General features: G+C 37.8%; 2 protein-coding genes across 2 annotated transcripts in view; one reads left to right on the top strand and one right to left on the bottom strand.

The window, feature by feature from the left end:
* The window catches only part of LOC577824 (gamma-aminobutyric acid type B receptor subunit 2), a 28,579-nt gene extending 15,783 nt beyond the window's left edge, over nt 1-12,796 (top strand). The window contains exons 4-16 of the mRNA XM_030975019.1: nt 489-603; nt 851-999; nt 1,735-1,885; nt 2,840-3,001; nt 3,642-3,734; nt 5,556-5,706; nt 6,546-6,678; nt 7,448-7,555; nt 8,152-8,271; nt 9,252-9,429; nt 10,066-10,214; nt 10,912-11,064; nt 12,276-12,796. Of these exons, the coding sequence (XP_030830879.1) occupies nt 489-603; nt 851-999; nt 1,735-1,885; nt 2,840-3,001; nt 3,642-3,734; nt 5,556-5,706; nt 6,546-6,678; nt 7,448-7,555; nt 8,152-8,271; nt 9,252-9,429; nt 10,066-10,214; nt 10,912-11,064; nt 12,276-12,413 (1,800 nt within the window). The 3' untranslated portion in view covers nt 12,414-12,796. The remainder of the gene's footprint in view (nt 1-488; nt 604-850; nt 1,000-1,734; nt 1,886-2,839; nt 3,002-3,641; nt 3,735-5,555; nt 5,707-6,545; nt 6,679-7,447; nt 7,556-8,151; nt 8,272-9,251; nt 9,430-10,065; nt 10,215-10,911; nt 11,065-12,275) is intronic.
* A 6,686-nt stretch (nt 12,797-19,482) lies between these two features.
* On the bottom strand, nt 19,483-23,352 carry LOC105439076. Its single transcript, XM_011667610.2, has 3 exons — nt 22,474-23,352; nt 20,768-20,928; nt 19,483-19,810 (listed from the first exon to the last, which is right to left on the bottom strand). The coding sequence occupies exons 1-3, from the start codon at nt 23,170-23,172 to the stop codon at nt 19,720-19,722; spliced, it is 951 nt and encodes a 316-aa protein (XP_011665912.1). The 5' UTR covers nt 23,173-23,352; the 3' UTR covers nt 19,483-19,719.
* Nucleotides 23,353-25,454: the final 2,102 nt, after the last annotated feature.

Below are 25,454 nucleotides of genomic sequence, written 5' to 3'. Positions count from 1 at the left end.
TGAGGATGGAGTGGTAGTCGTGGTGAATGTGGTGGGGACTATGAAAGTGGTGAGAATGATGGTGGGGGTGGTGATCATCGCATTCGAAAGCTTTTATGCTAGTTACCAACCTCATGGGGGGGGGGGGGTTGCTGGATGAGCGTGGCGATGTGGATTGATGGCATTGATGGCGGTCGTGGTGTGATAGTGGTAGTGATGGTGATGGCGGTTGAGGGCACGTTGATAGTGATGATGGCGGTTATAATGATGGTCGTGCAGCTAGTCGTAGTGGTTAACAATAGCTTATAACGCACACACAAGTCAGAGTAAGAATAAAATCGATGGGCCCTCACCAACAATTAGCACAATAGTGTATGACTTTAAATTTGAACCATACATTGGATAATAATATTCCCCATGTAGACTGAGTATTTCCCAGAACATGTGTTACCCCGAAAGGTGCGACTCTAAGATTCCGAAGATTTGTTTTCTTTCATTACCTTGCACAGAAACAAGGAGCACGTATCATCATCGGTAACTTTTATGAGAACCGAGCGCGACAGGTATTCTGCCAGGCTTACAAAGATGGATTGTACGGAGAAAAATACGTGTGGATCATCACAGGTAAGAGTCAGCGGTCATTATTAAAGGTAGGAGAGAGATGAAAAGGGATAAAACACAAGACAAAGAAGATGGAAATAGCTATTAAAGGTCTTTAAAAGGTGAAAACAGTTGTTTGTGTAAGATAGTATTGATCAGCACTAAATTATACAATAGATAAAACGAGGGAGACAAAAGAGAGATAATTACCTCATTCTAGTATTTTATTTACTTGTATTCATGAGTTTCTCGCTTTACATACTATATTTAGGTTGGTATAGCAATGAGTGGTGGAGGGTAAGGGATCCAGCTCATCCTCACGATTGCACCTCGGAGCAGATGGATGAGGCTGTACGAGGGTACTTCACCACAGATGCGTTACCTCTCAGTCTAGCGCAACATCCAGGCGTGTCGGGAAAGGTAGGAGGAAGTGAAGGGGTTGAAAGGGGAGGAGGAGGAAGGGGAGGAGGAGGAGCAGGGGGAGGAGGAGGGGAGGAGGAGGGGAGGGGGAGAAGGAGGAGGGGGAGAAGGAGGAGGGGAGGAGGAGGAGGAGGGGAGGAGGAGGAGGGGAGGTGGATGAGGGGAAGAGTAAAGGTAAGGTAGTGACGTAAACATTCAAGGAATTATTTATGATAAGTGAAGGGTGATGAATAGGTTATCTCCCGGGAACAATAGATGAATAGGTTATCTCCCGGGAACAATAGACAACCACTTGTCTACGCCAGTGAGTATAAGAGAAGAGGGGAGGAGGAGATGGATAGGAAAGATGGGATGGAGGCATACGCGATGAGAGGGGTGAGGGATAAGGAGGAGGTGCAATAGCTGGAAGAATTTCGAGGAAGAGGAAGATCAGAAAAAGGGGGTCTAGAGAGAAAGAGGAGAAAGAATGAGAAGGAAGGGTAGGAGTAAGACGGAGAAAGGAGTTGTAGACACTCTCCTGAGAGTGAGGACAAGGAGGAAGAAGAGGAGAGTAAGAGAAAGAAAGAATAGCAGAAAAAGAAGATGTAGTAGTAGTAGTAGTATAGTAGTAGTAGTAGTATAGTAGTAGTTAAATTAGATGTATAGGTATTAGTAACATTAGCAATATCATTAACAGGAGTATCATTATTAACCATCATCAATATGAATATCATATCATTTCCTATCATCTCTTAGACCACGGAGCAGTTTTGGGAGGAGTATAACGAGTATGTCGGAGGTAACCCTGAAAGTCTCTCAGGTTACCAGGAGGCTCCTTATGGGTATGACAGTGTCTGGACCATAGCTCTCATGCTACAGGAAGCTGAAGAGATGCTTCAGAGAATGGGTAAGAAAACAAATCCACCATATCGAGGGGTCAGTGACACAAAGACGTAACTCCATTTTGGCCATTTTCAGAAAAATTGATTTATGTGTCACTGAGCACTTGGGCATTATGGAAACAAGTCAATGTTTCACTAGCCATTGACTTCACTAGGGTGTTGGGTGAAGTTAAGTCTTTGTATTTCCTGGAAAGCCCACATTTTTCTGGGCATTTTGATATCAAATACTCATTTTGGCAAAATATGGAGTTACGTCTTTGTGTCACTGAACCCTCGATATGATAGTATTGACAAGAGACATACTGATGCTTTCGTCTTGCGCTCATCGGAGTAAACCGCAGGAATGAATAGACAGCCCAAATCGAACAATATAGTTTTGTAAGAGGGGCAGAAAATTACAATAAAAGGGAACAAATCATCCTTTTTATTTTGTTAGTTAGAAAAGCTCCGGAAGGATCTTGAAAATGTAATTAAAAAGGCATTTCTAAAATTGAGGGAAGAATTTGTTCAATAGTAATTTAGGCTCTCACCCTTACCCTATCAAAACCTACCCCTATGGTACGGTCCCCAATATAAGCAATACAAAAGTCTTAAAAAGACTCTATAATCATGCATGAGTCTAATTGTTGATTGATGCAATGAAGAAGAATCATTATTTAATGTAAGATTTTAGTATCAATTAAATGAATCAATTTTTCTGAAAATTACAAACAGTAAAAAGCACTGCACAAAGTATATGTATATGGGGCCGCACACAGTTGTGGCATTAAAAGTTCAAATTTGAGATATGAAGGCATTTCATTATGAAGAGCACTCATTTCCACGTGACATTACTGCTATGATTACTCTTCCAGACTTGAACAAAAATAATAAAAAATGCTCACATTATTTGTTCACTTAAAACAGAACTTAACCTCCTTTACATTGAATATCCTTTCCTGATACCTTTTATATCAAAGATCCGCCGAAATCGATCGCCGACTTCAGCTATGATGATGACGAAATAGCGGACATATTCTACAACATCATGAACAAAACCAACTTCGAAGGGGTGTCTGGGCCAGTCCAATTCACTGCCGCTGGTGACAGAAAAGGTCTGATGCAGGTTGAGAGGCAGATAGGTGAGCTAAATCATCCCCTGTGTTCAGAACGGCAACATGGCTTATAATTATGTAGTAAAACGAAAGTTATGGCATTTCAGAAATCGGCTTTGCAAATTAATGTGTGATTAACATATGAATTATTATTTGCAATTTCAGCCGAGTACAAGTATCAAGTTATTGTTTGTCGAATTATTTCAAGGTGATTGACACTATAATTATGCATGTGCGCTTGTTTTGCCAACTCATCCATCCCCATCCCTAAATTGAATTCACATTCTTTTTACCCATTAAACAAAATCAAAACGATTCTTGATGGAATTTCTGCCAAAATGTATAATTTTTTTTTACCTGGGATGATACAACTTTCAATACCCCCAAATCCCTCCAGCGATGCCCCTTAAAACCCACATTAATTTGCTGTGCAAGGGACATTGTATGTACATGTCAGTCTCTAAAAGCTAGATATCATATACAAGCCACTCAATTCTCACGTTTTCAGTGGGTTTGTTTGTGTTGTGTATGCGTCTGTCAGAAGAGTACCACGCTAACTCTTCTTTCATGTAAGACAGGAAAAGAGTCAAGCATTACTATTTACTTGTATTCATAACCTTGTTTGGTTGCCATGGTAATGAAATAAATATTGTGCTATTTTAAACAGGAAATACCGAAGTACGTGTTGGTATCTACGATCCATCCAGAAACCCTGGAGATGAGTTGACATGGAGTCAAGAAAACCCCATCATCTGGCAAGGTAAGAGGTTGCCATGGTTACAAAAGGATGGATACTGTAGGTCAACCACGCCTTCACCTTTATAATAATAGTAAACACTTATGATGTCTGTAAAAAGTGTGGGCATACATCTATAAAGTAATGCAAGAAAAAGAAAGCATATAAACATGGTTTGTACATACATATACTTCAACCCATACATCTTGCAATAATACCATTAAAACATCATTTTTAACATAAAAGCAAGGTAACATATGCTTAATATATATAGCCTGCATGGAGTTGTTAATATCCTTTTTTTAATAGTTTAAACATGGGATATTACCATGATTTTCTGCAAGCAAGTTTGGCGACTTACATTTTCTCGAAGAAGAGGAAAACCAAAGTTATCCATCTTAAAGATCTTTCCTATTAATGATCGTTGTCTATTTTGTTACCACAAAAATGTATCCCTTGTGTTTCTCCTGATCAAAAGATTTAAAAACTGCATATCCTTCTTTAAGGGGGAATCAGGGATGGGAGAAAGAGACACTGGACAAAGAAGGGCATAATAAAGGGCTATGGCAGATTAAGGGTGGCCCTTCAAACGTAAGAATATCATGAAATATAGCATACTGTAACATAAAAGGAAGGTCGTCAGCCTCTCCCCCCCCCCCCTGCCCCATGGGGTCGTTTCTTTTTTTCTTTTTCTATTAGTTTTGAAAACAACCATGATCATGTTCCTTCTAAAAAATAATAAGAGAATAATGAGAATAAGAATAAATGTTGCCCCCCCCCCCCCTCCAACCTTTTGAAACAAATTTTGACCCGCTCTTGGTAGAAGGTAAATTATCCCCCTAGGTTCGCGAGAATGGTGTATGTTATGTAGCAGTTTGTCCTGATGAGCACCATTTGTTTTCAGACATACAAACCACTGCCAGGCATAGTCGTTCAAATTTGTGAATAATCAATCTCGGTAGGCCACAATGAATTGATATGCACCAGGAAATGAGGTATTCTGTATATATTACTTTACAGTCAATAACTATTAAATCTGATTAATGTTAGATGGATTGCCGATCTCGCCGATCCCCCTCCCCTCTCTCGATCTCCGTCTCTTTTTCTTTATACTTCCCATCTCTAAATTCCCTCTCTTTATATCTCTGTCTTTATCTCACCTCTCTCTCTCTCTCTCTCTCTCTCTCTCTTTCTCTCTATGTGGAATAACTACATATGTCTGTATATGTCATTCTCTTTTTTCATCTTTTATGACATCTTTATCTTAATAAATTTCTCTCAAAATCCCTTTTCATATTTTGTATGTTTTCCCTTTAAAATATTGTTCCCGCTCTCTTGTTATTGTCTCCTTCCCAATCTTGTCTCACCCCATTATTAATGTCGGTCTTGAGTCGGTCTTGAGTCGGTCTCGTCGGTTTAACTAGGCAATCAACCTCTTTTTCATTTTATAATAATAATAATAATACACATAATTACACCTGTATTATTATTATTATTATTTTAAAAATAGATATATAATAGCAGTAATTCTGTTACCCAGGGAAGCCCCATCATCATCAGTCATTTTCCTCTTGAGAGCCCTGCAATTATTATTACACCAACAATTGCCAGGTACCCACTTACACCTGGGTGGAGAGTGGCAAACGAAGATTAGTGTCTTGCCGAAGTACGTTTGTGCCAGGCTGGGATTCGAACCCTCAACCCTTCGATTGATAGTCAAGTGTATGAACCATTTATACATCAGTACGCCTCTCCAATAAATTGTTTTTGATCATCATTATCTATCAGTTTATATGTTGTCTTACCTATCTCTCTCTCTCTTTCTCTCTCTCCGTGAATGAACAGGTGGACGACCACCACTCGACTCAATCATCGAGCGAGAAACTCGTGTGAACATCTCCTTCGCGATCTTCATCGTGATGACGGCTCTGGCCTTGGCTGGGATCATCATGGCCGTCGCTTTCCTTGCCTTCAATATCAAATACAGAGCAAAGAGGTGAGAGTTTGAGTACGACCCCTCCCTTGGGTCTCTTGCATAAACGTAAATTGGTTTTCAATCAATCACGATTGTGTAAATTGGACTTGCGTTTAGCTAACCAAGTAGCCGCGTTTAAACGCAACTTTTTTATGCAAGAGGACCCTCAATATTATACATATAATTATGAGGGAAGAAGAGTGTTATAAGAAACTTTTGTAAGTGGCGAGACTTATCATTATAAGTTATTTCTTTAATGGAAAGGGGAGTATTGTTCCACGTTTTTCGAATCAGCTGTCATTTAACTATCATTTTTGCACTACTAGTATTACATCTAGTTCTTAGTTCGGACTTCTTAACCCCAACAGTTTACCCAGTCCCAATTAACCCTAACATTAAAAAGGTTAACCAAATTAGAATTACGATTTTAACCATAATTACTCTTGACCAAATAAAGAGCAATAATACTATTAATTTGATTTGATTTGATTTGATTTATTTTCCCCTCAAATACCCACAAATTAAAATGACAAATATAAACCATACAGTATTACAATATATAATAAAACAAATGAATTATACAAGTAACAAAATACTGATAAGTATGTACGAATCGAAATAAGTTTACACTGAGAGTACGTTTAAGTTTGGGAATAAGACAAAATATGTTATATTGCTTGATTTAACTGAGAGGGGCAAAAGGGGAATATCAGAAAAGCTAGGCTTGTTTTGGGCGAGATTCCCAATATAATGTGGCTACCCCGGGTAAAAAAAACACTGGTAAATTGGATCCCAATAATATTTGTCTGGTATAAAGTACACAAGAAAACCATCATGAAGTTTTTGTTTCTCCCATGCAGGTACATCAAGATGTCTAGCCCTAAGATGAATAATCTGATCCTCGGAGGAGGGATACTTGCATACCTCTCCATCATCTTCCCTGGGGTAGACTCCATCGATATCGATGACGTCACATTCGTATGGATGTGTAGGGTGAGTAGCTACTTTATATGATATAGTTAAACCAGTGAATGGAGGCCACCTGAAGGAAACACAAAAAGTGGTCACTGTAGACAGGTGGCCTTCTAGATCGGTTTTTCAACACACATTTCTTTCTCGAGGGAAGCAATATGGGTGACCACTTTAGACAGGTGATCTTTATAGAGAGGTGGCTACTAAGACAGGTTTGACTGTATTTCGTCTCCTAAAAGTGGTAGAGCAGTGGTCTTGTAACCGGGAGGTCACGGATTCGAACCCAAGTCGATGCATTATTGCCATTTGCTAAGGCAGTAATCCTCATTGCCAAGTCCCTTGGAGACGACTGACAACTATCGGTACATTGGTGGATGCGCAGAAGAATATCGAGTAAAATCAAAGCTATCAAACAAAACCATTTTCCAGCTTACAGGTTTACCATGAATGACTATTACAAACAAACATTTAATGTCTCATTTTTTGTGGTCACTTGGTCCATCACTACTATCTGTTAGCATACGATGAAAAAAAGTATTGATTATTACATCACACTAGTTGAACAACAAAGGATAATAATTCAATCGAGATGTATCGGTGGTGGAGGTGTATTTTGAAACTGTTCCTCCTAGATCCTTGGCTATTAGTATGAAGTTAATGTAATACAAATTAGCCCACATATATCTTTTTGTAGTAATATTTCATTCCACGGACCCATTGAAAGCTTATTTGTTTGTGTGTTTTGATGTTGTCATTCCATTCATCATATTTTATTCTTTCTTTCTGACAGTCTAACTTATGGAGTCTAGCTATCGGATTCTCAATGGCCTTTGGTGCAATGTTTACAAAAACATGGCGGGTTCATCGCATCTTTACCACCAAAACTGCGATGAGAACGGTGAGTAGAATGAGGGAGGTATCTCCTTGGTACAAACGAAGACAAGAATAGGTCGTAATACGGTCTAGAGTTATTGTTTTCAAATTCGGCCATGAAATTAATGTCAAAAGAAAAAACATTGTCTATCAAGCTTATATTCCATTAAGCGTGACATTGACCTTGTCAGATGGGGTCACACGAGGTGCTGCTCAGGGAAGGTATATTCATTTGGAGTCAGATAAATGAACTTTACAACTTTCCTTTACATGTTAGTGTTATTAATAATGTTAAGAAATGTATCGACTTAAACCTTTTAAGGCATTTCATTTCTTTAATAGTGAAACGCTATATAAAACAAACCACCTCCTAAAAAATCCCAGCAAATTGGTGTTTCAAAGAATGGAAAAGCTTAACTGAACTCCTATTTTTCTTTGACTGCCGCGGTTTTTAAACTTGCTGCGATATAAGTTTCATTTTAACATTGTGCAGATTTGGAGAGTTTTTTCTGCAGTTGGAAGATCGTATGATAAGAAATAGCTTTGCATTTCATTTGATGTAGGAAAATATATAAGTGGATTTTTATTTAAGAAAAATGTGTTTGTTGTTCTCATTATAAGATGATCAAAGACTATCAGTTATACGGCGTGGTCATGGTCCTCATCATACTCGATATCATCGTCTTCGGTTTTCGAGAAATCTTCGATCCGATCTTCCTAGACGTTCAGACCAGTAGACAGGTGAGTTAAACTATTTCTCTCTCTCTCTCTCTCTCTCTCTCTCTCTCTATCTCTCTCTCTCTCTCATTCTCTCTCTCTCTACCTTTCACTCTTTCTCTTTCTCTCTCTATCTTTCTCCATCTCTCCCTCTCTCTCTCTTTATCCCCAATCAAATTTCTGTCTTTCCTCCTGTCTGTTGTTATTTCCTTATCCCCTCTTCCATCTCTTTCTCTCTTTCTCTTCCTTTATACCCTAATAATATTTCTGTCTCTCCTCCTCTCTCTTGTTATGTCCTTATCCCTTCTCCTTTATCTTTCTCTCTGTCTCTGTCTCTCTGATTCTCTCTCTCTCTCTCTTTCTCTCTCTCTCTTTCCAAATTTCTCTCGTGCTGTTTATACTCTATCCCTTGCTTCTTTGTACCCTCTCTTTCCATCTCTCTTTTAATTCCATCCTCAATCCCTCTCCCACCTTAATACACCCTTCCCCTTTTCTCTGGCAATAGTCATCTTCCTATCTCTCACTTCCCCCTCTTCCTATCTCTCACTACCCCCTCTTCCTAGCTTCTATCTCCTTCGTTTTTTGTTCTTTCTCCCACATTCGTTATTCACATTAACCTATCAACATTGAACACAAAATATTCGAATAACTGTGTTTTGCTAGACATACATGTACGTTTATTTTCAATTCGTATTCAACATTACTTTCTTGTTCAGAATCAGGGGTATGTAATTTTGATCTCTTCACCACACCATGGCTACAACCCCCTACTTACTTCCTATCAGCCGAAGATGGCGTAATTATTAAACCAGGACGCTTGACAATGAGCTGGTGATCGTATCATTGTTCATAACGCTATCTTCGGCGGCTTATATTAATTGTAGGGAATATATGAACAACCAGCCAGATTCTGGACTACAAACTATCCTAAGGTTCTACAAATAATAAACAGTATTGAATTCATGTCCTCACTGTCTTTTAAATACATTTTTCCTTCCTTTTAGAACCAAGATGAGGATGTAGTGTTAGTGTTGCTTCGGCGGACATGTACGTCACACTACGTGGTATATTGGAATGGTAGTCTACTCGTACTCAACGGGCTTCTACTGGTCTTCGGGGCTTTCTTAGCCTGGGAGACTAGGAAGGTCACTGTACCAGCTCTCAACGATTCCAAGTATATCGGTAAGTTCTAGGATTCAGAATAGGTCGATAAACCAAGGAGTATTAGGGGACTAGTCACCAAATATGGGGCACAGTCAGTTGTTGTATAGGGGGTTCTAATTCCTCCCAACCCCCGCAAAAAATCTGCAAATTATAGTTATCCAAGTATCCAATTGGAACATAATTCGGGTGATTATTGGGGGTGGTGACTACCCTTTTGCTAACATCTGGATCATTGCCCCTGCATTTTTTTCTTTTTTTAGGAGAAGGAATAAAAGATATTATTTTGCAGTTCTGTTTCAACTGAAGTATAATATACAACCATGAAGACAGTGCTTAAAGCCTTTTTTTTAATATGAAAAGATGATTGGGAAGGTAATCACAAATTTATACAAGTCTTTTCTTTTGGTAACAATCTGAGAGTACCGGCACAATTATTTTCTGGTGGGGGGGGGGGAGGGGGAGGGGGGAACTGACGTCTCCGGTCCGAATTTGTAAAGACAAAATCACAACGTTATCCCAAATATATACACTGTAAACCTAGCCACCCCCCCCCCCCCACCCCCACACACACCCAGTGCCTCGTACACCCCTGGTGGATGGTATAAAACGTGTAGTAATTTGCCGACTTATTCTTCTATCGTATACATTTTTCAGGTATGAGTGTCTATAATGTGGTGGTCCTGTCTTTCGTTGGAGTACCGGTCTCCCTGGTATTAGACGATGTCAACGCCCACTACGCAATCATTGCAAACTTTGTCTTCTTCGCCACCACGCTCACACTGTGCATGGTCTTTGTGCCTAAAGTAAATTTCCTTTTTATGTTCTTAAAATTAATAAATTTTGTCATTTTCATGTCCAGGGACAACTTATCAAAATTGCTTTAAAAATCGTAGAGGCACCTCAAGTTGTGTATGTTGCATCCCGTCGTAAGCTAGTGATTAAGTAACATAATACTAATCAAATATTTCAATATTTTCTCTTATTTTTGCTAAGTTTAAAGAATCAGGAATGATATTCTGGAATAAATTATGACACTCACTTATGCGGTAGAAATACAATACTCACATATAACCGTGTTCATTGTTGAGGTTTGCTATTATTGCATAGCACAGTGAAAGAAGAATACCACCGAAGCGACTCAGTGGTATCGAAATACCTTGGCTGTAGAATAAAAATCATGTTTGATTTAATAGTACGGCATTGTAATGTTTGCCTATTTTACAAAGTTGATGGACGAGGATATTGATATTGTTTTCAGTTGATTTTCGGAAATCTATGGCATCGTATTCACTACTCATCAAGTCATGAGTTTCAACCAGTGGTAAAAGTTTGTCATGTAATTTGTGTAGTGCGATCGTAAAAGCGTCCAAATTGAGTATCTTTTTCAATTATTGAACAGCATTGTTTGTAATCAGTTAATTTACAGGTCGATCGCTGTCAAAATAAATGCGTCTGACTTAATCGTCTTCTCGTTTTCTTCCTTTCTTTCTTTTCGCAAAGCTTCGGGTTCGTAATGAAGTGGAACCTAAAGGAACTATGTTTTCAACGATGGGTAACAGTCATAATCAACAAAGTATTACAGAGCCTGCACCGGATAAGAAAATACGGATGTTAAGTGACCGGATAGAAAACCTACAAGACCGACTGGATAAGGTAGGTTTTAGAAGAGAGAGAGAGAGAGAGAGAGAGAGAGAAAGAGAGAGAAAGAGAGAGAAATAGAGAAGGACAAAGGAGGAGTGTGCTATGCGGGATGTAGGAAGAAAGAAGGGGACGGGGGGGGGGGGGTTATAGGACGAGAGAGTGGAAATGGAAGAGACTGAATGTAAAAAAAAAGATGAAAAACATGACAAGCTGGAATCAGACAGGAAAATACAGTCTTTAAAGACGGGATCGGCTAGATATTAGTTCCAGAGATAAGGAAGAGAGAGAGAGAGAGAGAAAGAGAGAGTTAGAGGGAAAGAGAGAAATTGAGGAATTAAAATGGAATTTTGAGGAGGAAGAGAGAAGAAGAGAACGGGTGTGAAGGAAGTAGAACAAAAAACAATAATAATGCTAAGAGTCGAAGCAGATGTGAAAAATCGGATGTTCGTAGGAAGTGACTGGGTAGAAAACGTTCAAGACTGAGCAGATAAGGTAGGTTTAAGAAGGAAAAAGAGAACGAGAAAGAGGGAGAAGAGGGACGAAGTGGAGAAATTTAGAAAGGGACGAGAAAGGAAAAAATTGGATGTAAACAAGACAGATGAAGTTCATGACAGGATACGGATATGACGGATAGAAAACGTACAAGATCGACTAAATAATGTGGGTTTCAGAGAGAGAGAAAGAGAGAGAGAGAAAGAGAGAGAAAGAGGGAGAGAGAGAGAGAGAGAGAGAAAGAGAGAGAAATAAAGATTGTGAAGGTTGGGATTTAAAAAAAATGAATTTGGAAGAGAGAAAATGATGAATGCGAAGAAAGATGAGTAAACATTAAGAGCCCGAATCGGGTAAAGTTCGATGTTTCGTGACTTGATCGAAAATTTACAAATCCAGTAGAATAGATTGATTTAATGGAGAAATAGAAAATGTTGGGGGAGAAGAGTAAAAGGATTTGAGTGGAAATAGAGAATGTGAGGGGAAAATGAGAAGAAAGAAAGAAGGAGGGAGGAAATATGGGCCATCCTGCGGTCATATTCAACACAGCGATGCCGAGCCAGAATCCCTCATCCTCCTCTTTCAATCTCTTTACAAACACACAAACAAACACGCAAACACACAAACACACACACACACACACACACACACACGCACACACACACACACACACTCACTATCTCCCTCTCTCTCTCTCCCCTCTCTCTCTCTCTCTATCTATTTATCTCGTGCAGAAGAATAATCGAATCAAGGAGTTGGAGAGCTGCGTCATACCCTCATCCGATGCAACCAAAGGAGAGTGTAGCAGCGACCTCAGCACGGAAAGATGCGAAGAAGCGCGAGAACAAGCCGGTCCATCTCACCACAGATGAGGATTACTCCAACACAGTATGGACATCATCATTACACCAACCATCAGTGGCGTAGATGAGGGGGGCACGGAGGGCACGCGCCCCTCCTCAGTCGAATGGAGACGCAAAAAAGAGGTGACAACAAGAGGAGAGATGAAGCAAATGGGAAAAGAACGTGAGATAATAATATGAGGAAGGTCGATAGCTCGAAAACGCTCTTCAAAGGTTATACTATGTGGATCAGTAATGTGGGGATAACATGATAAGTTTGGAATGAAATATGTTGTAAGAGGTGCATCAAACGATGATCGGGAAATGCTTTGGGGTGATCCGCCGATCTGCGTCCTTGATGTGTAGTGTACAGAGAAGAAAAACCAATGAAGATAGTTATTAAAAGGGTGCTGTGACTATATAAAAGAAAAAGGTCGAAATATACGAAAGACTGGTGCCCCCACCCCCATGATTGAGCCCATGCTACGTCACCGTCAACGATTATGGATGTTTGTTTGTTTGTCGAACATTTATTGCTGTCATTTTGGCAGACGACACTGAATTGTATTGCAAATGTATTTGTGATGAATGTCATATTTGTTGATGATTAGTTTAGTCTTACTATGCTAAACGCTATCCATCTACCTCGAGAGCAGCAGGGTAACTGCTCAATATATATACACCGATCAGTAAGCAGTGGGCATTGTATGTACATTACAAAATGTTTTACTTTCAACATTCTGGCTGAGTGTATAAACGGGATATAACAGTTTTTTTTTTAGCTTTACCGAATTCAAGAAGATAATCTTATTTAGGCAGATCTGTGAATGAATGTAATTTTTTTTTATAATATAAAACTTCTTCTCCTGTCTAAATATATTTTGGATCTTTGTTCAGTGAAGGATCCAGGATTCCCTGGCATTGGGGGTACAATTCTGTTCAAAATGAAAATCCTCCGGTGCCTACACCCCCTCCCATAATCCGCCACTGACTGCGATTTCTGTACACATATTAGCTAACAACAAAATCGATGAACTAGAAATGGCATAAAAACTCTCAAAAGGCGATGGTAAAATAATATTTAGTAAAAAAAAAGAAAGGTAATGATAAATGTTGGGAATTAATAACATGAAGTTTCAGCGATAGTTTACGACACGAATTAGGAGTGATGCTGATGCATAATGGTGGCGGTAAAGATGATAGTAATGATACAATAGCGATAATGCTGCTGTTTCTGATGATGATGAAAACGTAGTGACGATAATGCTGTTGTTGTTGTTGATGATGAAGATGAGGATGATGATGATGATGACAATGATGACGATGATGATAAAGATAATGACATGATGATGATATAACGATGATTATGATACAATGATGATTATTATGATGATGAAGATGAAAAACAAATTAAATCTGGAAAGAATGAGATGCTTCTCCTATTGCAGCTGATGATGGTGAAGGTAATTATTATGATGGTCATGGTGATTATGGAACTGCTTGGTTACAGGATTGTTGACAACTTCATGTACTTTCATCGTGATGGGGTGATGATGATGAATGTTGGTTTGTGTTAAAACGGTGATGATAATGATAATGATAGTGGAAGAGATAAAAGGATATTGAACACAATATAATGTCAAAATGATGCTGAGTCTGGTTATTATGGCTGTATGATATGGATGTCGGTTATACAATTGATGATGTTGATGATTCAGGTGGTGATGTGGTGATGGTGTTAATGATGATGGCGACGACGACGATGATGACGATGATGATGGTAATGATGATGATGATGATGGTTATGATGAAATTGATGATAATATGCTGATGACAGTGATGGTGTTGATGTAGTTAATTTTGATGATGTCAATGATTATGTTGATGATTGATGCGTTGATACATACAATCTTACTGCGTGGTGACGGTGGCAGTGGTGCCAAATGTTCCGAGAATATGATTATAGCGATAAAGACTTGATAATATGATCGTGATGATGATGATGATGATGATGATGATTGTGATGATGATGACGATGAGGATAATAATGAAGATATAAATATAAATTTTCCCTACCCCTTTTGCCACAAAGCATTCGATACTAATTGAACAATGCATGGTTAAAAAAGACGCAAGTGTTCGAGAAGAAAGCATCAGTCACCCATTGGTATATACCTCTTTAAACAAAAAGCCCTCTCACCCCTCCTTCCTCCCCACCCAAGATTCGTATGCCTAATGATGATACTGACAGGTGACGATGAAGGGGACGATGATGATGTTGATGATGATTATGGTGTTAATGATTACGATGATGGTGATGGTGATGATAATTATGGTGATGGTGTTGGTGTGACCGTGTTGGTGGTAATGGTGTTGTGCTCCTGGTAGTTGTGTTGATAGTGGAGAAGATAATGGTAACGGCGATAGTGATGGTGGTAACGGGGACAATGATGGTGCATGATGATGATAATGGTAATGTTCGGTGCATGATGGTGATGGTGATGGTAGTGTATTGTGCATGATGGTGATGATGATGGCAGTGTCCGGCACATGATGGTAATGATAATGGTAGTGTTTGATGCACGATGATGATAATAATGGCAATGTTAGGTGTATGATGATGATGATAATGGTAGTGTTTGATGCACGATGATGATGATAATGGCAATGTTAGGTGTATGATGATGATGATAATGGTAGTGTTCGGTGTATGATGGTGATGATGATGGTAGTGTCCGGCACATGATGGTAATGATAATGGTAGTGTTTGATGCACGATGATGATGATAATGGCAATGTTAGGTGTATGATGATGATGATAATGGTAGTGTTCGGTGTATGATGGTGATGATGATGGTAGTGTCCGGCACATGATGGTAATGATAATGGTAGTGTTTGATGCACGATGATGATGATAATGGCAATGTTAGGTGTATGATGATGATGATAATGGTAGTGTTTGGTGTATGATGGTGACGATGACGGTAGTGTATTGTGCATGATGGTGATGATGATGGCAGTGTCCGGCACATGATGGTAATGATAATGGTAGTGTTTGATACACGATGACCTATTGACCTTGATAATGGTAATGTTCGGTGTATGTTCGTAATGATTATGGTAGTGTTCAGTGTATGATGGTGATGATAATGGTAGTGTCCGGTGTATGATGATAATGATGATGGTAGTTTTGGGGGCATGATGGTGAGGATAATGGTAGTGTTTGGTGCATGATGGTGGTGATGATGGTAATGTTCGATGCATGATGGTGATGATAGTGTTTGGTGTATGATGGTGATAAATACGGTAGTTTTGGGTGAATGATGGTGATGATGATGGTAGTGTTTGGTGCATGATGGTGATGAATACGGTAGTTTTGGGTGAATGATGGTGATGATGATGGTAGTGTTTGGTGCATGATGGTGATGAATACGGTAGTTTTGGGTGAATGATGGTGAGAAGTATGGTAGTTTTTGGTCTATGATGGTGATGATAATGGTAATATGCGGTGCATAATGGTGATGATGGTGGTAATGTTTAGTGCATGATTGTGATGATAATGGTAATTTTCGGTGCATAATGGTGATGATGGTGGTAATGTTTGGTGCATGATGATGACGACGGTGCATGGCATGATTGTGATGATGGTGCATGATCGTGATGGTAGTGTTCGGTGCACGACGGTGACGATAATGGAAGTGATGGTGCATGATGGTGGTGATGATGGAAGTGATGGTGCTTTTGCTAACAGTGGAAAAACTCTATGTGCTCTGATTGAACTCTGTACAGTATGAGTCAAAAAAAAGTTTACACCTATAAAATTGATAATTATTTTAAAAATCATCTATGAACAGTAAATTATTTATACATCTTATGAAAGAGTATTTTGTCCCAAATCCTTTGGTGTCATTTTTGTGTGGTATGTGTTCGCGCTTGGATAAACAAGAGGCACTTTTTGCGAGAGAGCAAAAATCGACTTGCGCCAAAGTTGCTTATGTGATGCTTGAATAACACTGTTGGAATTTGGTAATTAATTTGGTCTTTGCAGATCCAAATAACATCCCTAACAAAATTAATCATGCCACACATATCAAATATCGATGTCAAATATCAACGAACATTTGTGCGCGTGTGTGTGTACGTGTGTGACTTTGCTTCTGCAAAAAGCATAAATGCCATGCATTTCATTTGATACATTCAAATTACAACTGAAAACTTATTTGTTCATTTCGTTGTAAATATTGTAATATTTTAATTTACCATGTCTAGGAGAATTTCGAAATTCGTTTTTCGGTTTATTGTGTTTTTTCTTTCTTATGTCTGTTACATGTCCTTTTCTCTAAGCGCCATGAGCACCGAAAGGTGGACCTGTGCGCTATACAAGTAGCCACTATTATTATTATTATTGTTATTATTATTATTCTCTCACTCCGCTAATCCCAACATAATACATGTTGTAGGCATCACTTTGGCGCAAGTCGATGTTTGCATTTTTGCAAACAATGCCTCCTGTTCATCCAAGCGTGAACACATACCACACAAAAATGATACCAAAGGATTTGGGACAAAACATTCTTTCATAAGATGTATGAAAATTTACTGTTCATAGATGAATTTTAAAATCATTCTTTCATAAGATTTATGGGAATTTACTGTTCATAGATGAATTTTAAAATAATTAGCAATTTTCTATAGGTGTAAACTTTTTTTGACTCACACGGTATAGTATTGGCTGAGATTGTCATGGGATGTGTTAAAGATTAGGGTGAAAATAACCATTTACTAGTTAAGTTTTCATGAGTTCTGGAATAAATTGTGAGGGAAAAATGTTGAAGTGTTCGAATGTCAAGTAACGGCCAATAGGAAAAGTTTCTCCTGTTTCTTGGAAATGACGTTACCACTAATCATGATACAGTGAAATTCAAGGATACGTCTTCCTGTGTCTATTTTAATCAATTATTGTCTAACAGGTTGATTCAAGCATGAGTGTGATCCATTCGTAAAGATAATTAGATGTATCAGACGTATAATTTTCTGCCCTTTCCGAATGTGACCACCGTACACCCATTAAAGAATACTCATTATTTTATTAAAAATTGTTAGAATAAGGAATAGGAATTTGTAAAATGGCGATAGTCCTTCACAGTCACATATTTGTACGTCTGACGCGATCTCGAAGACTTTCAAAAAACCAAATGGAGGGCATTAGCTAGGCCTAAACCTTTTTTTTTGTAACTTACTTACAAAATCATGTCTTGATTATGTTATCGAAATGTTCGCACATTTCAAATTGTGATGTACAAGACCTACCGAAATTGACCTAGGTTGATTTTTCGAAAGTCTTTGGCCCGAATTCACAAAGGAGGTTTGTCGACAAACCGAGGTATATGTTCGTCATAAGACGCGTTTCGACGCGTTTTTACAAACCAGGTTTTTAAAAAAAACGCGTAAAAACGCGTCATAGTTATGACGTACGAAAACCAAGGTTTGTCCGTGTCTGCTTTTCTCTGTTTTAAAGCGTTTACGAATGTTTCACTCACTGTAAAGAGAACCCTGAATTGAAACTCGTTTCCGTTGCTAATCTTTATCAGAAATAGGTCTATAATATTCAGTTGGATAACTAGGTCATAGTTCAATGGGTTACGTATCATAGGCAGTACTCGAAGGGGGCGCAATTTAAAAAAAAAATTAAAAAATCAAAGATTCAGTATTTGCTCCTGACGCTGAATTCCTTACATACGCTACTTATATTATCTTCTTGCTACTTTTGTTCATGTATTTTGTATTATTATTTTTTTTTTATATATATTCATTTAATTATACAGGTGTATTTGTCATTGGGAAATAAATAGTTTAATACTTTGATTACAAATATTGTAGAAAACTGTTGATACATTTGGTAACTTCGGAATACCATGGTATCTAGGTTAGATATTTTGATATCCTGAAGCGATTGTAATAACTGATAATATTTTATCATGTATTTGTATTTTGGTTTCCCGATAGTAAGTGGGAATATATCGTGTATTAAATGTAAATAAATGATTATGATCATATTTATTATATCCGAAGTGTGTACTATTTGTTTTATTTTTGTATTTGTCATTATCATATGTGGAAGAGGCTAGACCATAAAAACATTTTGAAGAAAATCGTAAGCCCAGTCAAGCAGTCAAGGAGAACTGCATCTAGTTGTCATGAGAAACGGGTCTTTGAATGGTAAAAATTAACTGTAAGTTTTTGCCCAAATCCCCCCCTTTTTTCGCGTCTTCATCGTTCTTACCTTTCATTTTATAAAACATCGAATTAGTTCAAGATTGGTGCATCGAATAGATAAATGTGGCGATTTCTTAACAATAACAAAAAACCGTGGAGAAAAGTACATCCATGCACTTGATGGTTATGACCGAAACCATCTTGCATACATTTAATGTTGCTGTGTCGGTCGAGCATGTGGCAAATATTCGGGAAATCAATAGCAAATTTTCATTTCAGAAATATGCACAGATTTGGAAAGAAGAAAAAAAAGAATGAGATAATATTTTAAGTTTGATTCTAGATTCTTGGAATGGTAAATTAACATTCTAGTGTTTGCTACATGTATGTGAGTGTATGATTTTTCGGACTAAGTCTTGTATACCGGAGTCCGTGTATTGAAAAGTTAGAATCCATCCATTGAACGCCACCTGCCAATTATTACGCAACATTTCTATTCGAGTTAGATGGTGACTGTACTATGGTCTAATTTGAGAGAAATTGAGACCTCCTCTATTGTATTTTGGTTTGTTACTGTTTTGTTTTTAAACGGACGTCCATGTACCTTTTTCTATAAATACAAGGACTCTTAAATTGAACTGAAAGTAATATCAAAATCATGTAGAATAATTTCTAAATGTTACGCATGAGTGAAGAGATCGTTCAAAAATGAAACTTTTTGGACCAAACTTTTTGCTGAGTACAGTCTGGTTCGGGTTAGAGCCCATGTGGCCGATCGACGTTGAATCATTCGTATTGTAGTCTACAATTTTCATGACAGGCAGAATAAATAACAAGGTAACAGAACAATGTTTTTTTTCAATACTTATTTTTCTTTCACGAGCCTGTATTTACACCTCAAATATATTACACACATTCTTTATGCTTGAATTTGTGACTGAATTTAGGAAAAATAAATTTCTTTAATGATAAAGGTCAGCATCACCTATCACTGTTACAAATTTTAAAACAACAATGTAACATAATAAAATAATTTCAGTTCTTCCATTTCTATGGCTAGAATAAACATTATCTGTGCTTGGGATGGTGTGAATAATGCGCCGTCTCGGCATTCTGATGTTCAGATTAAATCCTGCTCTATACTCCTGAGTAGTTCCTCTTCCGATGGGTCGTAAATTTGTTTTGTTGATGTCTCCGCAATTTCCGAGATCCTGTGGAAAAAATGATGACATCGTTAGCCAAGATATTAAGTTTAACTGTTACCAAACATTCGCGTAAGGGTTCGAGTCCCGCTGCGGCAAGATATCTATATTAGGCAAGATATTCATCTACATCTACATGTGCCACTTTCCACCCAGGGGGAGGGGGGGGGGGGTATGACATAAAGCTGTGCGTAGGTTACGCATGCCTTTACGAATGACTTGAATATGAAGAGCTAAATGGGATTCTCAAATCCTTTTAATTGCATAAGGTTAAGTTGAAATATGCAGATGTACATTAACCTTATAATTATTAACAAAACATATAAATGCAAAGTGTATTTTTGGCTAGATCTTGATCAAGATTATTGGAAATACAGTCTGTGTTAAAATGTCAAGAAAAACTTTTGGCCTCCCATTTGGCTCTTCGTATTCAAATCATTGTGTAAAGTCATTCGTAACTGTACGCACAACTTAATAAACCCCCCCCCCCCCAAGGTGAAATAAATGGGTACCCCGTAGGTATAATTTTTTTTAATGATTCAGCGCCGCATTTTCTTGGTAGCTCGGCTAAAGCCGGGGTAATAATATAATTGCAGGGCCCTCAGAGAGGACAGTATTTATTCTGATGACGCAATAAATCATAAGCACGTACAAGGCTTAAGGCGTTGTCATACATTTATATTCAGTCTTAAATATCTAAATCAGAAGTTATACAAACAACGGAATATAAAAAGAAATTAGTAAACTTTACATTTACATTAAATGCAAGAAATTGTTGAAATATTACACTTCTTATAGCAAAAATATAGACTTGGGGTAGAAAATGAAAAGATCATCGGAGGAAAAGAGAAGTAGCCCTTATTAATTTTAACCCCAAAATGCGACCTAGAGTAATTTTTCAGAAATTAATAAACAGCAGTGTATAACAATTTAGTTTAACTCTTATGAAAACAATTATTTTCATACCTTGGGTTGACACTACTGGCATCCGATATGACCTGTTTCTTCTTAGTTGATGAATAGTTCTTATAGGTTGTCTGACTGAAGATGTCTACCCCTTCTGTAATAGGTTCTTGCTTCGGGACGTTGACTGCTTGAAATTTTTGAACGTCAAAGTCTCCCCGATCCTAAATGAAAGTGAAAACAAAGGAAAATACAGTTATCCATCATAAATGTGATTCTTAAGATCAACAATATTTTAAATGGCGGTGTCAAAAGCGAAAGCCCCTCAAAATAAAGAAAAAAAGATACAACAACAACAACCACCACCATCACCACAACAACAATAACTACTACTATTATTACTACTACTACTACTACTACTACTACTACTACTACTACTATTACTACTACTACTATACTACTACTACTACTACTACTACTAATACTACTACTACTACTACTATTACTGCTGCTGCTGCTACTACTATTACTACTACTCCTACTACTGCGGCTGCTGATGCTGTTACTTTTACCATTACTTCTACTACTGCAACTAATACTACTACTAATATCTCTTCTAATGATAATAATAAAACACAATATTATGTATCCTTAATGTCTTTATCTCATTATTCAAGACAAGACGAAAACGGATGATTATTTCATAAATACATGATCATTAAAAAGAAAATATATTTGTTATTCATTGTGATATTCGTTGAGTGATTGAAAATAGTTATATTTGCGTATAAGTTATGCCTACAGTTTCATTTATACACCATAATGCTGCTGTCTCTTCGACTACCTTGAATCAATGTAAGAAATCTTACAAAAGCATGCTACTATATCACGAATAGTCAGAACTCTTTCTACATGTACATGTATACTTTTAATTGAAATCGAATATTACCAACATATGTATTGGCATAATCATGCATTATTTTGTGTCACGCCAATTCAGTACACTGCCACATAATGTATTTAAAAGTGTTTAGCTCCTAGCAATGTTATCGTTGAAATCATAATGATACAAACAATATTCTCTCATTTACTTGCCAAATGATAATGGTCACGAAGATCAACATTGTTTAGATCTCGAGAGTGAAATGTCTATAATGATAAACTTGCTTCTCTCACCCTCATCTTTTATATTCCAGTTAAGCAATATGAAGCGCCCACTGCACTTAAAACAATTATCAAGACATTTAATATATCATTTTAATCATCATTCACGCATACGAAAGAGGATTTTTTGTTTGGTCTATGTAAATGGCCCCTTGATATATCACACTCGTTATTTCAAACATGTCGAAGGTATTTGGGTGAAATGTGGTCCCATATACGTTATCAAAAATAAAGAAATCTATAGGAAATTAACTTCGCAAGTGTCTTTTCCCTTTCTATTTGATGTGATTGAAACTCTAGTAGCGCTATCAACTAAAACCATCGGGTGTACTATAATTATTATTCTGGTGATATCATTAACGTTTGGGACAAAATACCTTAGACTCGCTCTTGCTCTAATTTCCAACCTTGATTTTGATTGGCTGTTGAGCCCTGTTACCATGGTAGTTACCATAAATGGTAACTTTTATGCACCGGGGCCAAGGGTTTAGATATTACGATCAATGAGCGCTTTTGTCTAATTACCCATAGTGCTAAAAAAAAGGCTAAGACAAGCACGAACAATAAGAAAATGAAAGGGGGAAAGTGAGGAACAAAAGTGATACCTGATCGTCTTCCATGTCAAACACAATTACCGACGATTGTGTTTCTTCTTTCTTCTCCTCTTCCTTTGTATCCTGTTCGAAGGACCTCACTTCTCTCTCCAGCTTCCTGTCCGCGAGATCTCTCTCCTGTCTCACCAGGTCAACAGGCCGTACCCAGTCGCTATCACTATGGCCATCTTTGGTCGTGTCCCTGATAACAGGCTTGTAGTCTTGCGGTAGAGGCTGCAGCTGGTTATGCCTCTCAAGGGAAGCGATCTCTGCAGTACGGAGCACACCACCTGCAGGTTTGTTGTTCGCGTAGTAGTGCCCCACCAACACCTGATCTAGTTCGGTCCGGAGAGCGTCCAGTTCCTCCGTGACGCTCTTCGTACTCGAAATGGACGATGTTGACTCGGAAGAGGAAGTATCAATCCCTGCTCGATCTTTAGCCGGTATGCCATCGAGGATAGCATTTGAATTTAACCCAGGCGCGGTTGAAGACGACGTTGGCACATCCCCGAGGAGTTCCAAGTTTAGCGGAGTATGGAGATTGGCATAAAATTTCTCGTTCTTTATTCCCGGCAGAAGAACGTATTCTGGTTCTTCCGATTCCCGCCGACTGGCTCGACGAACTTGTGCTCGGTGGTTTAATAATCTGGTCGGCTGCTGACAATTTGAAACGACCGTAGATCTTTGATTTTTGGATGCCGCGGTCCCCATCTTCTTTAGTCACTACAACTTCCAAAATACATACAATTTATGCATTCCGTGTGTAAACGCATCCATAACAATCATGTCTGTGTGCATCTCACAAATAAACGAAACCCTTCAAGATACAGGATCAATTAACTTACATCTTAAGGACGTTTTCAGCACTTAAATTATTAGTACGTCATCTTAATTCCGGCGTAAACATTCGGATTTATGTTTATAAGTACAGGTATTTTCTCAAATGATTTATCTGTATTATTAAAATAAGTTAAAGTTTCGAGAAACAATTTATGCGCAAGCGGTCGGTTCCTAGGCGAAAGCATATTTTGTATGACAGTACGTTACGTCATAATGGTTATTGTGATTTCACAAAAACCGCGTTGCGCGCGCATGTCACGTGGGCGCGCTATCAAAACAACTAAAAATAGACCAAGTCAAGAGCTCTCTCCCGTAGTTTTCAAGGGATTCATTTATTTCCTGGCATCTCAAGGTGGTTTTCAATCTAATATTTTAATAGGTACATAGACGGCTCATCCACGGAAATGGTGTTCAACTTTTTGTTGTTGATTCCTATAGGTGAAATCTTAAGCTGAAAACAATGCCCAATTGATTTTGATAAAAATGAATGTGCCCAAAATTATTGTATGTTTAAGGGGATCACCATTGTTTTTATGCATTTCAGAGCGAATATTTAGGCTAAAAATTAAACTGAAGATTAATCCTGGTGATTGACCGAGTATTTTTAATATTAATTGGTGCAATTCTGGTGTCATGACCACACCTGTAATAAGCAGTTTTATTTTGAAAATTGATTTCGAAACAAATTTGTATCACTATCACTATCAATGTAATCTTTCTTAATTTCATTATAATGAAAATATAAACATATATAAAATCATTATAAAAATCACGAAGAATTCCTGCATGACCTACCTATTGACAGCTTTAAACAAAAATGTGGGGGGGGGGGGGGGGGGCTTATTGGATAGCCATCATCGGCAATGTGATATCTTTATGACAAAATACATTTAAAGGCTATGAATGGAGACACAATGCAATAACGCGGAACATTCGGAAAAGTTTGTATCAGTTTTTGATAAGTTTTGAGTACCTTTGACGGGAATGGATGAAGTAGAAAATGGCTACTCTCTACCCCCCCCCCCCCTCCTCCCATCCTTCTCATTCTCTCTCTCTCTCTCTCTCTCTCACTCGCTTACATTCTCCTCTTCAATAATTCTTTCTCCGATTAGGATCTCTATGATTAATCGATCCATTTCCTTTCTCACCTCTCTTCTGAACACTAGTCGATTCCTCTGATTATACCATCCCTCTCTATATCACATCACTATTAAACACTCCTCTTTTTACTCTCTCTGTACTACACGTTTGTCATGGTCTTTTGTCTGTAATTCTGGCAGGATAAATTATATATTCCATATTTTGATCATGATGTTTTACCGTATTTGATTGTGATTTTGTATTACTTGTAATTGCCAGTTGTCATTTTTTTTTACAATTTGTGGTACTGTTTACCTCATCATTGCAGCCTTGTACAGCTGCCATTGAAGTTTTTATCTAATAAACCATTGTGAATTAATGAGCGTCCACATTTAGAATAATTTTTTTTTTTAATGGATTGATATTTAGGAATAAGACGTCAGCCTCATCTAGCCCATTTTAAAGTTTGTAAATTAATACAAAAGTCAGGTAGTATTAAATCCTTCGATGTTGTCAGCAACTAATGAACAAAATACATGTATCTAGGGCTTGCCCTATTATGAAGAAGTATTATAATAAATCTCTTTAAAGTCCATCTTGATATTAAGTTGGTTTTAATAAAGCAGAAAAAATGACTCGGAGAGAAACAGGTCAGTGAATGTTTGAGCAAAATCGAATAACAAGTAAGGAATTTATGATTTGTGGAAGGTGCACTGCAATCAATCAGACACAAATTGGCAACTCTAAGACGTATTTTGCGAGGAACCCTCCGACTTACCCTGAACTAAAAATCTTCAAAACTTTATATTTCCTCTTGAGAAAATTTGCAATCATACATTTACCCTAAATATAATCATCGCAAATATATTTGTATACACTCCTTTATGAAACATATCTATTCCCTTTATCAATATCTAAGAAAATGAAAGTTTTGGATAGGAGCTTGCAAGATCTGTCCCCATGTTGTCAATTTGTGTTTCAATTTGTTTTTTCTACTTTTATTAAAACCAACTTAATATCAGGGTGGACTTCCCTTTCAATGACACACAGTGAAAAGAACAATTTACAAAATA

This window comes from Strongylocentrotus purpuratus, unplaced genomic scaffold, assembly GCF_000002235.5.
Source record: "Strongylocentrotus purpuratus isolate Spur 01 unplaced genomic scaffold, Spur_5.0 spur5_scaffold_7, whole genome shotgun sequence".
NCBI classification, from domain to species: Eukaryota; Metazoa; Echinodermata; class Echinoidea; order Camarodonta; family Strongylocentrotidae; genus Strongylocentrotus; species Strongylocentrotus purpuratus.
Note: the sequence above shows the minus strand (reverse complement) of the source record. Positions and strands in the feature narration are given on the sequence as shown.

Excerpts from the sequence above, each read along its gene's own strand:
- LOC105439076 (XM_011667610.2), bottom strand. The coding sequence starts at position 23,172 with ATGGGGACCGCGGCATCCAAAAATCAAAGATCTACGGTCGTTTCAAAT. Across the intron at positions 20,929-22,473 it reads TTGACATGGAAGACGATCAG|GATCGGGGAGACTTTGACGT; the intron begins GTATCACTTTTG and ends ACTTTCATTTAG. Across the intron at positions 19,811-20,767 it reads GCCAGTAGTGTCAACCCAAG|GATCTCGGAAATTGCGGAGA; the intron begins GTATGAAAATAA and ends TTTTTTCCACAG.